The 14,656-nt window shown below is 38.5% G+C and overlaps 1 protein-coding gene across 3 annotated transcripts in view; it reads left to right on the forward strand.

The window, feature by feature from the left end:
• Positions 1-11,630, forward strand: part of LOC106670111 (leucine-rich repeat-containing G-protein coupled receptor 4-like) — a 58,344-nt gene extending 46,714 nt beyond the window's left edge. For all 3 annotated transcript variants that reach the window (XM_014400166.2, XM_014400182.2, XM_014400174.2), the window contains one exon: positions 9,592-11,630. In XM_014400166.2, coding sequence (XP_014255652.1) covers positions 9,592-11,389 — 1,798 coding nt within the window. In that variant the 3' untranslated portion in view covers positions 11,390-11,630. The remainder of the gene's footprint in view (positions 1-9,591) is intronic.
• Positions 11,631-14,656: the final 3,026 nt, after the last annotated feature.

Below are 14,656 nucleotides of genomic sequence, written 5' to 3' on the forward strand. Positions count from 1 at the left end.
CAACATATTAAATGATGTCATCCCATAATGTGCAATCGTAACCTGCTTTACATTACCCCAGCCTGCAAAATATCTACGTTACTAACGAGATAATATTCAGCTTTATACATTGTAGGTAAAAATCTTTGAAAACGTAATATTATAATATTACGTATTACCCCAACCATATTTTTTGCCTTCCAACCTATGCCTATATGTCGTACATAGTTAAAGTTATAATAAAACCAAAAATTTGACGTTTCATTTATTAAAACTAAAATTTATTTATATAAGAACATGGCACATAGAAATCTATTGTTAATTAATCAAATAATTGTTCAATTCATGGCTTTGATTTTTTTTTTATTGAACTAAGTACTACACGATTTACGACTTATGTTCGCATGTTTTTCCTTGTGAAAGCCAACTGGTGGGATCTTCGAATTTTAATTTAAAAATATTCCACTCCTGGGGGTTTACGACTTAAAAAATTTTACATGTGGATATGCACCATAGGTCGAATTAGAGTTGGTTTAAAGGTGTGAAGTCAATACTAGAGGGTGCATGTTGTAAAAGGTCAAAAAATATTTTCATCCGAGCGATTCATTAGATTTTTACTGATAAAAGTAGTCCATTCCATGGTTTAACGACTTACAATGTAACGGAACAAAATTTATTTATGGAAGTGGCAGAAATAATTAAGGAAAATAAATTAATAGATCAGGCCATATGACGCTAAGCACGGAGTGCAAAACATGATAAAAGAAAGATGGCAGCGACCGGAGATGGCCCACAGAGAACCTGAGCAGGAGACGAGGGATCGTCCTCACCAGATTGAGGATTGGCCATACGCGGTTGACACACGGGCACCGGCTTTTGGGCCAGAGCCCGCGCAGGTGCCCCTTATGCAGAGAAAGGTTACTCTATGTGTCCCACTTAATTGAGGCGTGTTGTGCCTTGGCTCCATAAAGAGAGCGTGTAGCATGCCGCCGGATTTAAGAATAGTCCTCCGTCACGGTAGCGATTTTCAGGTTCCGCTTTTTAGTTGAATGGGTTTTTTTTTATTGGATATAGCTGGCAAAATATGTTTTTTGTATGAGTGAGTGTATTTATTAGAGTGAATGGGGAGGGGCTGGTAGTTAAATAGCATCCCCTTCTCCCGGCTTTACTCACTATCCAATGGGTAGATCGGAAGACAAAAGGTTAGAATTTCGAAGGAAATCTTGAGATTCGAACCCAGAAACTTCATGGCAGGTATTTGCGATCTTGTCGCTCTATGATCATAACCCCTTCTGTCTCCTTAATATAATTTTAAACTATAATTAAAAATCCCAAATGTTTTGTAGTCTGGATGTATGAGATAAGAAAGATACTTGACAAAACAAAAAGGTAATTTAATCCAGTAAGCATTTGGATTCTTACTTTTCAATTAATTTTCTTCCGTCACCTCAAAGAATCAGAAAGTTAAAACCTCCAATCGCTTAACTAATAATTAGAAAGTAAGATGAAATTGTGTTTAATGGCATTATATTGGTATGACCGACGGAGAGAGACCAAAGTCAATCCTGGGCTTCGAACTTTGATCATCATATCCGATTTTTACTACCTGTGGGGCACAAGACCAACTCGGACATCTACGTAGTGCCTCTTGGGAAACCGTCGATGTTGCCGGCACCCCTCAAGGGCCAGCGCATCGACGCAGGGTAAAAGGGGATATGGCCACCCTAATCCTACAACCGACAAGGGTATAAGCTGGGGTCTTTGGGATGAACCCCAAGATCGAACTGTTGGTAAACCTACGCTACTATGCTACAGTTTTCCAGTCTGAAATCATAACAATTGAACAATGTGCCAGAGAAATAAAAAGGCTAGAAATACATTCCAGGAAGATAGCCATTTTCTCTGAAAGCCAGGCAGCTCTCAGGGCCTTAGCCTCATGCGAGGCGAAGGCAAAGAGTGTTTGGAAATGCATGGAGGCCCTGACGGAAGTCAGCGACATTAATGACATGACAGTGGCATGGGTCCCTGGACATTGAGGGCATAGAGGCAACGAAAAGGTTGACATGTTGGCCAAAAAGAGAGCCAACATGGACTCTATGAGCCCAGAACCCTACTGCGGCCTAGCAGCCTGCCACAAAAGAGAATACATCATAAAATGGATCCTTAATGAGTTCAAAAACCGGTGGAAAAACACCACAGGTATGACGCACGCGAAGAGATTCATAGAAGGACCATCGCAAAACTTACAAAAGAATTACTGGAAGGCAACCGCAACCAGGATTCTGTTTGGGCTCCTGACGGGGCAGATGTTCCCATCTTCACTCATGCGCGTTGAGACCCATGAGGATCTTTAACGTCCGGACTTCTCAGACGCCTGTTCTCGAAAGAATACCAGGAAGAATTTACATGCATGGACTTGTCACATCCCTTGGCTAGCGAGGTAGTGCAATACTAACCGAGTTCAGAGGTGCCCTAAAGAGGGCACATCCGTACATGTGTTTTGTGGTTTCCAGCACAGCCTTTTAACCATGACTTTCACTACCCCCGGAGAGATAGAGAAGGCACTCTATCTCCAGCTCTGGTTGGCCACTACCCTCCAGCTAAGGTACGATTTGTTTACAAACTACGACCGCCACGAGTCCAACCTCAATTAGTGGATCCGCTTAGATACTCCACCCCCGTGGTTCAGTATTATTTTTAAGGTGGGACTGATCGCCCCCAGGACTCCCTACTGATGCATCCGTTGCCTGAGAGGTGCGGATTCAATAATCCAGGAAGCTTCTGCCAAAGCAGAGGGAGGAGGGGAAGAAAAGAGGAAAGAATAAGGAAGGATAGGGAATTTTGCCTCCATCACTGGTTACACCTAGGCACCGGGCTGATGGCAGGACTTGTCTAGGACCATAGGGAATGTTACCCTATGAGATGCGATGCACTCGGACATGATGTTCCCGAGAACTCTTCGTCACAAGACAAGAGGATCTTTAACGTCCGCACCTGGCCTATTCGGCCTTATCGGACGTTTTGATTGATTTTGATGATCGCCTACCCGGGAGGTTATACGAACTCCCTAGTGATGCACTCGTTGCCTGATGGGTACGGGTTCAGTAACCCAGGAATCCTCTGCCAAACCAGAGGGGGGAGAGGGAGGGAAAAGGAAAGGGGCAGGAAGAGTAAGGAAGGTAATAGGGATAATGCCTCCATCATTGGTTACCCCCAGGCAACAGGGTTGATGGTCGGACTTCGCCTGGGCTCACAGGGAAGGACAAATCCTGACGGGGCGCTGCCACATAAGAAAGCACATGCACCGGACAGGAGTACAGACAGAAGAAACACTGTGCAGACACTACCAGGAAAAGGAGGAGACGCAGAACACATTTTATTTTTCTGTGAAGGTCTATGTAGGTGCAGGTTCTTGCAACTAAGATAAGAAAAACTACAAGCAAGATCCTACACCAAGGAACCTCTGGCAAAGATGTGGCGGCTGGTTAATAGCCTTAAGCTGGCCAGTGAGTTATAATTTACTGAGGAGCACAATAGTTCTATGTAGGTCGAGGTGATGCCTTGTGGCCGCCTCTCTTATCCCTATCCCTACTATCTTCCGCCTGAATATTTTAAACTATAGACTCATACAAAATTAATGTATTTTCGTCTGTGTATAATAAGAACGAAAGTTACGGTTACTTCAAACAGACTGATGAGCTGGTTGAACTACAGTAATCAAGTGTGCGTTTTTGGTATTAATTATCATTCTCCGATTATTCTAATTTAATAAAATTGTTGTCAGAAGTAAGCTTGGGTTGTTATTATTCATGTGGTTCTTTGCATGCATGCTGTAGGTGCTATCAGTACGGTTTATGTTTTCTTGCTAGGAGTTTCGTTTTTGCTAGAATAAATTGTACGTTTACCGGATGTAATTTGTTTTTAGAAATCAAATCAAGATTATCTGTGCTGGAACGGGAGATAAAAGCTGCGATTGGGTTATTAAACCCCGCCGGGGAATGTTACCAAACCCATAGGGGGCACGTAGGACTGGATTTAATTTGGGTTTGGATATCGCAGAGTCGCCTTGTCGCCACAGCTGTGCCCCCAGCTTAGGTTAATTAAGGGAGGGCCAGGTTATATGCTGATGCACTCCAAGTGGCACAATTTACCACCACGGCTCACATTTTAATCAAAGCTGATTTTCGCCCCGGCCTCGCGGAAGTGCCGGCTGAGATTGTGACAACTCTACACACGCTCTGATTAGCACAGTGGGATTTTTCAGGCGGAAAATTCCCAACCGACTGCCACGAACAATACAAATTTTCCCAGGCTGGAGCCCCTTACAGATTAAATGCCCGAAAGTTAAAATCATAATTATACTTTGGAGCTTAAGTCAAGAAGCCCAAGATGATTATTTAAATCACTGTTTAGTGCAATCAATTGATCTTTTGTCATAATTTCCTTACCTTAAATTTATTCTGTATTAAACGATTAATTTTGTAACACTGGCTAACGATTATTATACATACCAAACAAGCAACATTTCAAATATTCTCCCTGGTAAGAAAGATTTTAAAAAACTCCATTGTGGTTGATATAAAAAGGAACCGGTCTATAAGAATATTACAAATGGATACGATAAAATAAACACAATAAATAAGAATATCAATTTAAAGAGAGGGGCCATTTAAAGCGTTGATCCGTTTAGCTGCAGGATATGGTCGACACTCTCTGCAAATCGCCGGCTATCATTGGATTTATGACTTTGAGAAAGTGATCCAGCGGCCGGGGGTTATTTGAGAGAAGAGGCCCTATCGGACAACACTTAAGAAGGGAATTTCTTGCCCAATATAAACACAATGTAATCTCAGTTGAAGCAAGAATTGGTTAGGGGAAAACCGCCTTCCGACTCGGCCCACTTATGTAAATGCAGTTACTGGAGTGTGGATCAAATTTTTTGAGAAATCGCCCTTTAGGGTCCCACCCTTAAAACGTTTCCGGTGTTAAAGGGTGGCTTTCAAAGTATTCCAGGATTTATTTGATGTACGTCATAACGTTCTTCTTACATATATACAGGCTGAGTGCAACTTTCTTCAATATTATTATTCTTCATAAAATAAATCATAAATTTACGCAAACAATTTTTAAAAAATTTAATCTAAAACTTTTGACTAAGAAGTATACTTTTAAAGCATTGGTTAAAATGAGAACCTGGCTTTTCTTTATACATCTTAAAATACTACCTGAACTCACAATAAATACAATAAATAGTCTCCGAACTAAAGTGTCCCTTAGTTTTTTTTGTGTTTTTATCTACGCTAAGGTTAACTATCTAAAGGTCTCTGTACTTCCATTTGAACTCTATTTTTCACCTTTTATAAAGAAAATTTCATGAACCATTTAGTGAGTGGGAGTTTAGGTGGCCCTGAAAAGGTGGTTTCGTAGCGCCGAGACGATGGATCGAGGCCGAGAGGTGTGCGTGGTGGTCTGTGACCTAGTAAACGGTTGGCTGAAGTCCGGGGGGCACGAGTAGGTTGACTCCGCAGTGGCTGAAGGGACTAGTTGCAACAATTAGCCGAGTACAGCAGTTGGCGTTTTTAGCCAAGTCGGATGTGTAGAGAAGGCGAGAATCAGGCTAATACTGCGGGTATCCTTGCTGTCGTCGTGGTCGATGTCGATGACGTTATTCCGTTAGTGATTTTTAAGAGCTCGTTGAGGAGACGAGTCTAATTTCAGTGGGGCAGTGGCGCTGCTTATATTCGGAAGGGCTCTACTCTCATTGGCTGCAGAGAGGAGGGCGAGAACATTCCATAAGCGGTAGTGGCATCTAGCGGTAACTATATGTGGCCACCAGAAACCATAAAAAATAATGCTTAGACAGTATCACTTAACTATGTATGTAATTCATTATAGTTCGTGGTCCGATTGACCGAATAACGTTTTTCAATTAATTAATCTTAATATGTGGCCACCAGAAACCACAAAAAAAATAAAGCTTAGACAATTAATCTTTATATAAGGCATTGGTTGAGATGAAAATGGCAAAAAGGAGGGAAGATTCGAAAGGTGGGGTTGAGATGAGAGGTTAGTGTCCAAGTGGATCGAAGTCACGATCAGTCAAGTGGTAGAGTAGCGGCGTATTTAGCCGAAGGTCGTGGGTTCGAATCCCGCTCGTGACTTTTTTATCTCAACCAATGCCTTATATAAAGATTATGTATGCAATGTATTTATAAAAATTATTAATTTGTTCTAATTTCGGTCTCAGACTATTGATTTTTATTCGCCTCGCTTCCTTACATTTCAGGTAAAAATTAAGAAACTGATTATCAAACTACCACATACAAGACAAAATTCTGGCAAAAAAGCCACGCCAGGTGAGTAAATCTACGAATTAAACCACGCCATTTGATTATACGTTGGAACTGAACTAAGCCCAGTGAATAAAGCCACAACTGACGAATAAAATCCACACCTGGGGCAAAACCTGTCAAATAAGCCGCGCGCAGCGAGAAAACTCTATGAGTTGAACCACACCCCATAGCAGAAGTCTTATAAATAAGCCCCCGCTGTAAGTAAATTAAACAATTTCATGCAAAGCAAATGAAGTACGCTAGCTTAACAACGCTCAATGTGTAAAGCTACGCCCGAAAAGTCAAATCAACTAACTAAACCACGCCTTTAACAAAATTCTGTCAAATAAGCCACGCCCACGGAAATAACTCTTAAACCACGCCCTTTGTCTAAGGTCTGTAAATGAAGTCACCCCAGTGAGTAAAGTCGACAATGTCATGCTAACAAATAAAGTCCACAACTAAACCACACACTCGAGTAAATTTAATAATTACACCGTGCGTGTGAAAAAAGATCAACCAACAAGCCATCCCCGTAAAATCTACGAATTAACCGGCTCCCGGGAGAAAGTTTGTAAAATGAAACACGATGAAACATAACTAAAACGTTTGGCGAGAAAAATGATCAACAAAATAAGCACGACGAGTAAAATAAAGCACTCTAATGGGAAAATAGTGGGAAAAGTCGATGAACTAAGCCACGCCCAGTGACGAAATGTTCTCTAATTTTAAGCCACGCCTATCGTATTAAGTACCACCATAGTGGCTAAAGTCAATACACCAAGCATTTTATATCAAAATTCAACAACTGAACCACGATTAAAGCAAACATTCAAAACACACCTTTTGACTATAGTCTACGAACTAAACCTTGCTAAGTGACTATAATTTGTTTATTTCTAAAAACTGTAACTAAATCAAGCTCAATGATTAAATTCTGTCTAATTCCGAATCACGCCCTGCATACAAAGTGTAAGGCAATGAAATGTTAAAATGATTAACTCTGTTTAATTTCAAATTACCTCTTGTTAACTATAACTGAACCCTTTTTTAGCTTTAAATTAACACTTTTTAATTTCAAATTAGCTCTTATTAGCTTCAAATTATTATTTTACTTCAGATTAACCCTTTTCAGCGTCAAATAACCTCTTTTAATTCCCAATTTACCCTCTTTAATTTCTCATTAACCCTTTTTTTAAAACATTAAAAAACTTTGGAGATGGTATGAAATACAATAATGTGAAGTTAAATTTCATTTTATATTTGTATATTTCCTACTTTTTTTTTAATCTAAAATAATTAGGCTTTTAGATAACCATTTGAAAATAATCACAATTAAAATTGAAAAGTTATAATATTAAAAACAAAAAAAATGATCGTTTGATTAATTCGATATTTTGTAAAATAGAAAATAATTATTTTATAGACAAATTTTTATATTTTAAAAATTCGCAAATTTATAGAGAAAAGAATATAGAATTATTTGCTTTTATATTTACTTTTATATAACTTTTAATTTTAATGTGTTAGTTTACATAAGAACTCATTTTATAATTTTTTTAATTCTCAAATCAAAAGCAATATCTTTTATTTATATATTTATTTTTATATAATTTTTAACTTTAATTGTAATTCATTTTTATGTGGTCTTCTAAACGACCAATTATTTTTATATTTACAAAAATCACAAATATTTTGAAATTTTACTTTACATTCTTATTAATTTCATACCATCTAAAAAATTTAATGCCTTTGTTATTTATTCTAATTTAAAAAGGATAATTTGAAATTAAAAAAAGTTAATTTGCTACTAAAACGGGTTTAATTATAGGTTTTTTTTTTTTTTTTTTTTTTTTTTTTTTTTTTTTNAATCGGACCATGGACAATATGAACTTTTTTGTTCATTTTAGGGTGAAGAATCTACTGGAGAAGTTTGTAGCACGAGTAGCAATTCACCCTGTATATGTGTGGTGTTTAGTGACCGTTAATCGATATTTATTTAGAAATCGTGAGATGCGGTCTGGTGTGATGTAGGTTTCAGAAAAACATTTTCTTCATCGTGCCAACGTTTCGATCTTCATTGAGATCATCTTCAGGGCTCAAAGTGTTTGTTTTTGTTATGCCATTCTTGTGTGTCGTATTGAGAGTGCAGACACCCAAGAATGGCACAATTACACAGAAGACAAACACTTTGAGCTCTGATGATGATCTCAATAAAGATCGAAACGTTGGCACGATAAAGAAAATGTTATGTAGTCGTATTTTAACCCAACACGACAAGCACAGTTGGCGTTCCACAAGGAAATATCCTAGGGCCAATCCTTTTCACCATATACAATGCTAACATACCTACACATCAAGTAGTAGAGTAGCAATTCACCCTGTATATCCTTTTTTTCCTTTCCTATTTTGTCTTTAGCGCTTTTTGATTAAAAATAATGAGTTCCGGTCAACATTTTTTTGCCTTTTTGAAAATTCGTTTTACATGATCCATCTGGAGAAAAAACCCGAAAATGAAGTTGCACTAGCTAAAACAAAAACTTCCATTGAAAAACCACATGTACGTAATTTCAGCGCAAATACTCCTTTTTCAGTTTGATACCTCACCTGAAAAATCACGTTTTTCACGCATAAACTCAAATTGATAGGAACCGATTTTGATAATTAATTTTTAGACTTAATGAACGATGAAGCTTTTGAAGAATTTGAAGAAATTTTTAAATAATGTACAGTTTAGAAGAAAAAAAAGACAATTTTTTAGAAACTTCAAATTCTTATGTAATTAAAATTTTATTAACTGTAACTATCTCAAACATCAACAACAAAATTTGAGTCAAATTGTTCCAACAATAGTGGATAAAGGGCGTCGGTAGCCGCAACGGTTTAGGCGTTGACCCGGCGCTCATCACTGTATGATAAAGGTCCCGGGTTCGAATCCAGCGGCCCTGCATTCGAACACGATATACTTACAAATGGGCTTTTTTTTCAAAAACACCGGCACCCGGAGGGTTTATATGACCATGACCTCTGACCTGAAAAAACCTGACCTCTGACCTCTCTGGAAAAAAAAAAGTGGATAAAAGCGTACCAATTTTGAGCGGTTTTTCCAATATGGATAAGATGGGCTTATCTCCATTTTTTGATCTACTGATCGATTTGTCCCAGTAAAACAACCAACGCCACCAGAAGAAAATATTTTAAAACTATCACTTTGTTCAAAACTTATATTTGCTGAAAATTTTCTTTCAATTATTACTATCAGATTTAATTTTTGTTTCAGGGATAATCCGGGACTGATTACATTGGAACTGCAAAACAACCCCCTTGATGAGGTCGAAGGTCCGTTCTTGAACTCCAAATCCATTTTGAATTTGGATCTGAGCCGATGCGGGATAAGCAAATTGAACAGTGTATTTTTCTCCGAACTGCCTTCACTGAGCAATCTCGATCTTTCTGAAAACCCTCTCATGAAATTGACCTCGGGCATGTTCTCGCAGTTGCCCAACCTCAGAGAGCTAAGGCTGAAAAACTGCAAACTGAAGAGCATAGAGGAGCAGAGTTTCGTCAAGCTCGAAGACTTGAAATGGCTCGACTTGGCAGGAAACGAGCTCGTCAGTCCTATAAATTGGCCGGCCGTGTTTGAACCGTTGTCACAGATCGAATATCTCGATTTGAGAAATTCCCGAATCTCGAATCTCCCCGACGACTCGTTTGACCGCAACTCATGGCTGAGAAGTTTAATTATGGCTGAGAACGAACTGAGAGATTTCGACGTGGCGACCACTCTAGGGCAGAACTTGAAACACTTGGATTTCCTGGATTTATCCGACTGCAGGATATCCGGACCTCTGTCCGCAAAGGCTTTCGCAAACGCGACAAAGCTGCGGACGCTGATATTAAACGGCAACCCAATCTCCGCCGGAGACCTGGCAGTCGCTTTGTCTCCACTGGGCAAATTGCAAAAACTATCCTTGAGGAATTGCTCTCTCACTAGACTCCCTCCGGACACGTTTCACAGATTTCCAAATCTCCAAGAGCTGGACATTTCTAGAAACCCGCTCAACGACGTGTTCACGGCGATTTTAAGCCCTTTGAAAAGCCTCGTCCATCTCGACATGGGCTACAGCAACCTCGCTTCCATATCCAAAACGACTTTTCATAAAATGACATCATTAAAAACCTTAATCTTATCTGGAAACCCTCTGAAAAAGATAGAGTCCGGTTTGTTTCAGAATCTTACAGATTTGGAAACTCTGGAACTGAACAACTGCGGATTGTCCAGCTTGAATGAGACTGTATTTCACGAGATGTCCTCATATCCGGATTTAAAAGAATTGAGACTGTCCGGAAATCCTATCGCTATACCTAAAAACGGTTCTTTTTTGCCGTCTCAATTAAACCGCTTACAGATACTAGATCTCAGCGACTGCAATATTTCCTATATACCTCCCAACGCTTTCGAAAATTTCAAAAAAATTACTTCTCTTTATTTGAAGAGAAACAGGCTGGAATTCACCTCCACGTCCTCTCTTGACTTTCTGCAAGCGCTCCCGGCGTTGGAAACGCTGGATTTGAGTTTCAACAACATGACGAGCGTGACGCCGTACACTTTCAGGTTCAACGAGGGACTGAAACGTCTCAAATTAGTCGGCAACCCGTGGGTGTGCGGCTGCAATATAGCTGACATGTGGGAATGGGCTCAGGTCACAAGGGGCGATTTGAACCTTCTCGTCGGTTCGGTCGTCTCCTCTGAAGATATCATAAGGCCGAGTAGTAAAAAGAAAACACCCTTATTCTGCTATATAGACTCGAAAGCTACCCCGGTCCGTCTGTCGATGCGGCGACGCGAGTTCGTCTTCAACGTGAACCGAACATGGTCGAGGTACGTCCGCGAATCCGCCTGCGATACGACCAGGAAAATAACACCCGCCAAACTGACCGACGTGAAACCCGAAGAATATGAATTTTTTCATTTATCGATGAGTACATGGGCCTGGTCGGCGACTATCGCCTCATCCTCTACGGTCACCATCATCATGATACTGGCCGCTTCATCGTTCAGAAACCGACGTGCCTGATCCCTAGTCTTCTAAATTTCAAAGCTTAAAAGTTCCTTTCTCTATTTGTAGCCTTGTTTAAGTGAAAAACTAGGAAATTTTATAAAATAGTCAAAAGAGTACCTCGAAAACAGCTGTGTTGATATTATTGTATCCTTGTTATAGTGTACCTCACGTCTTACCGATTTTATATAACATCTCCCTTGATATTAAATATTTAAATGTTTTATCATCCTTGTGTTCATTTTAAATTTAAAAAGAAATATTAAAAATTTATATGAACTAATTAAAATAAAATGAACTTCGTTACAGAGTTTATGTTTTGAAAATGTATATTTGTTATGATTACTAAAATTAAAATTTATTTATACAATAAATAATACTTTATTTAACCTTAGTTTTTTCCTTGATATTATCGCACTGCATCAGAGGCTGATGAGGCGAGGTCTGATCTAAAGTCCTGAGGTGATACCTAAGTCGGAAGTATTTCGACGCGCTTCCGTCGCATAAAACTCGCAAAACCCATACATAAAATGTATATCAGCGTATTCTTCATTAGAAAAAGTAGCCATTGTGTTAACAAGGTATCACATAGATAACTAAAAACGCTTTGAATCTTAAAACTCTTTTATTCCGGAAAATAATAATACAATAATTATTTAATCAAAATTACAGTCGTGTTGGTAAATAATTAAACACTTGCACTATTTCGGTTTCGTACCCAATTTAAAAAAAAACGTTTTATAAATTCATTCAATTTTTTTTAAATTTTCCATCTTACCAATCCATCAGCCACGGTTTTTTCCTTTGCTCCATCAATTTCTTCATTTTTGAAAAAAGTAATTTAAAAAACAATTGCACCACTAAAAAGGATATTAAATGGAGTATGTTTTCTGAAATTTGCTGGTCTCTAGGTTTGAAAATAGTGGTTTAGAATCAATAAAAAATTTTAATTACTTTTTTCAAAGATGAAGAAATTGATTGGAAAGATGGAAAATTTAAAAAAAATTGAATGAATTTATCAAAATTTTTTTTTAAATTGGGTACGAAACCGAAATAGTGCAACAAGTGTACTAAGTAAAGCACAAGGTAGCGGACATGGTTCGATGGTGGTATTATTTTGTTGTAAATGTGCACTGATGGACAGGTTTGACGTTTGAGTGTAAACGTAACTTGTCGGCGTTTTTTTTTCGTTTAACCTGATCCGCCACAGATTGCACCAGTTGGTAATAAGGTTCAGGTGTTGTTGGAGTGCTTCTGTTGCTAGAATAAGATCGGAGTGTGTTGAAAAAAATTGCGGTGTCTTCGGCGTAGGTTGTGATTTGTGTGTTTGGATGTGTGGGTATGTCAGCAGTGTAGATGGTATAGAGGATTGGGCCTAGGATACTTCCTTGTGGAACGCCAGCTTTGATCGATGTGATAGGTGCAAAATCTTTAAACCATCGCTCCGAGAGGAAGGATTTCACGATAAGAGGCATGATACAGAAAACGTTTTTCTAAAACCTACGTCACACTAGACCGCACCTCACAATCTCCAAATAATCTACCTTACCCCGCCTTTCGAATTGTACCTCCTTGGGGGGGTTTCATAATTTTTATCCAAATGTGTTCTCCTCCTGGAATCAGGACTAAAAAACACAATTAGTTATTGAAATAAAGTTTTTTCAATTAATCTTTATGTAAGGCATTGGTTGAGATAAAAAGTTAATGTCACGAGCGGGGTTCGAACCCACGACCTTCGGCTCACTACGCCGCTGCTCTACTACTTGAGCGATCGTGACTTCGATCCACTCGGACACTAACTTCCTATCTCAACCTCAACTCTTAAATTTTCCTTACTTTTTGCCATTTTTCAAGTCACGATAGCTCAAGTGGTATAGCAGCGGCGTATTTAGCCGAAGGTCGTGGGTTCGAATCCCGATCGTGATACTGACTTTTTTATCTCAACCAAGACCTTACATTGAAAGAATAATTAATGAAAGATTAAAGATAACACTTGATCCTCATTTTTATTCTTTAATGCAACCCAGTTTGTTTGGAGACTTATTAGAAAGAATTATTATTAAAAAAATAATACTCAAAAAAAGAAAGAAAAGAAAGAAATTATATAACTACAAAATTTACTTACAATGTTATAGATTACATGCATATAAAATTAAATTTACATCACCCCATTCAAAACTGTAATAAATCAATAAAGAAAGAAGTTATATAATTACAAAATTTACTTACAATCCACTAGTTTTCGTGGTCTGCTTGACCAATTAACATCTTTCAATTAATTAAGGTTTTTATTTGAGATAAAAAAGTCAATGTCTCGAGCGGGATTCGAACCCACGACCTTCGGCTAGATACGCTGCTACTCTACCTCTTCAGCTATCGTGACTTAAAGCTCAAAAGTCACGATAGCTCAACAGGTAGAGTAGCGGCGTATCTAGCCGAAGGTCGTAGGTTCGAATACCGCTCGTGACACTGACTTTTTTATCTCAACCAAAAAAAAACCTTAGTTAATTGAAAGATATTAATTGGTCAAGCGGGCCACGAAAGCTAGTGAATTTATGAAGATTTCAATTAATTATTTTTTTAATCTAAGGTCTTGGTTGAGATGAAAAAGTCAGTGTCACGAGCGGGATTCGAACCCACGACCTTCTAACTACTTGAGCTATCTGGCTGTGTTGTGTCTAATATAGATGTCAGGGTTGAAGGTCTGGGAGTCATGTTTAATTATTTGTAGGCTCCTATAGGTTTAATTATGGTTTTTGGAGGAACAGTGATTTTTGAAACGCCCTGATATAAAACTTGCGCATTTTCTTGAAACCTCATTTCATGGTCATAACAAACCGTGTCCGCGGGTTTGTTGAACAAATCGACCGAAGTTAATGGCCACTTATTGAATCATGTAATCCTACGCTTATTCATGAGAGTCTCGATGCTCACCAAATCCCTGAGAAATCGTTTATGAAAAATTGGGACAGTTTGATATTTTTCTAGTAAATTTACAAAAACAATCATCAATTAATAGAATATTTATGATCAGAATGATGGTAAGATACAAAGAGCTTACCGACCAAGCAAGCGATTCCATTAGTGGGTAGGCCGTGCCGCTTCAAACATGCTAAATATTTTAACACTCAGTGTTCCAACTTTACAACTTCAGTCTTGACCGACTAAGTCTGAATCGCCTTGATGGTTTATTCATAAAAATAATTCCGGTTGTCCAATAAACAGACGTTTAGAACTAAACACCAGATCAAATTTTCATGATTCAATTCGTAGAAATTATAAATG

This window comes from Cimex lectularius, unplaced genomic scaffold (assembly GCF_000648675.2).
Source record: "Cimex lectularius strain Harlan isolate CLEC.00 unplaced genomic scaffold, Clec_2.1 scaffold92, whole genome shotgun sequence".
Lineage (NCBI taxonomy): Eukaryota > Metazoa > Arthropoda > Insecta > Hemiptera > Cimicidae > Cimex > Cimex lectularius.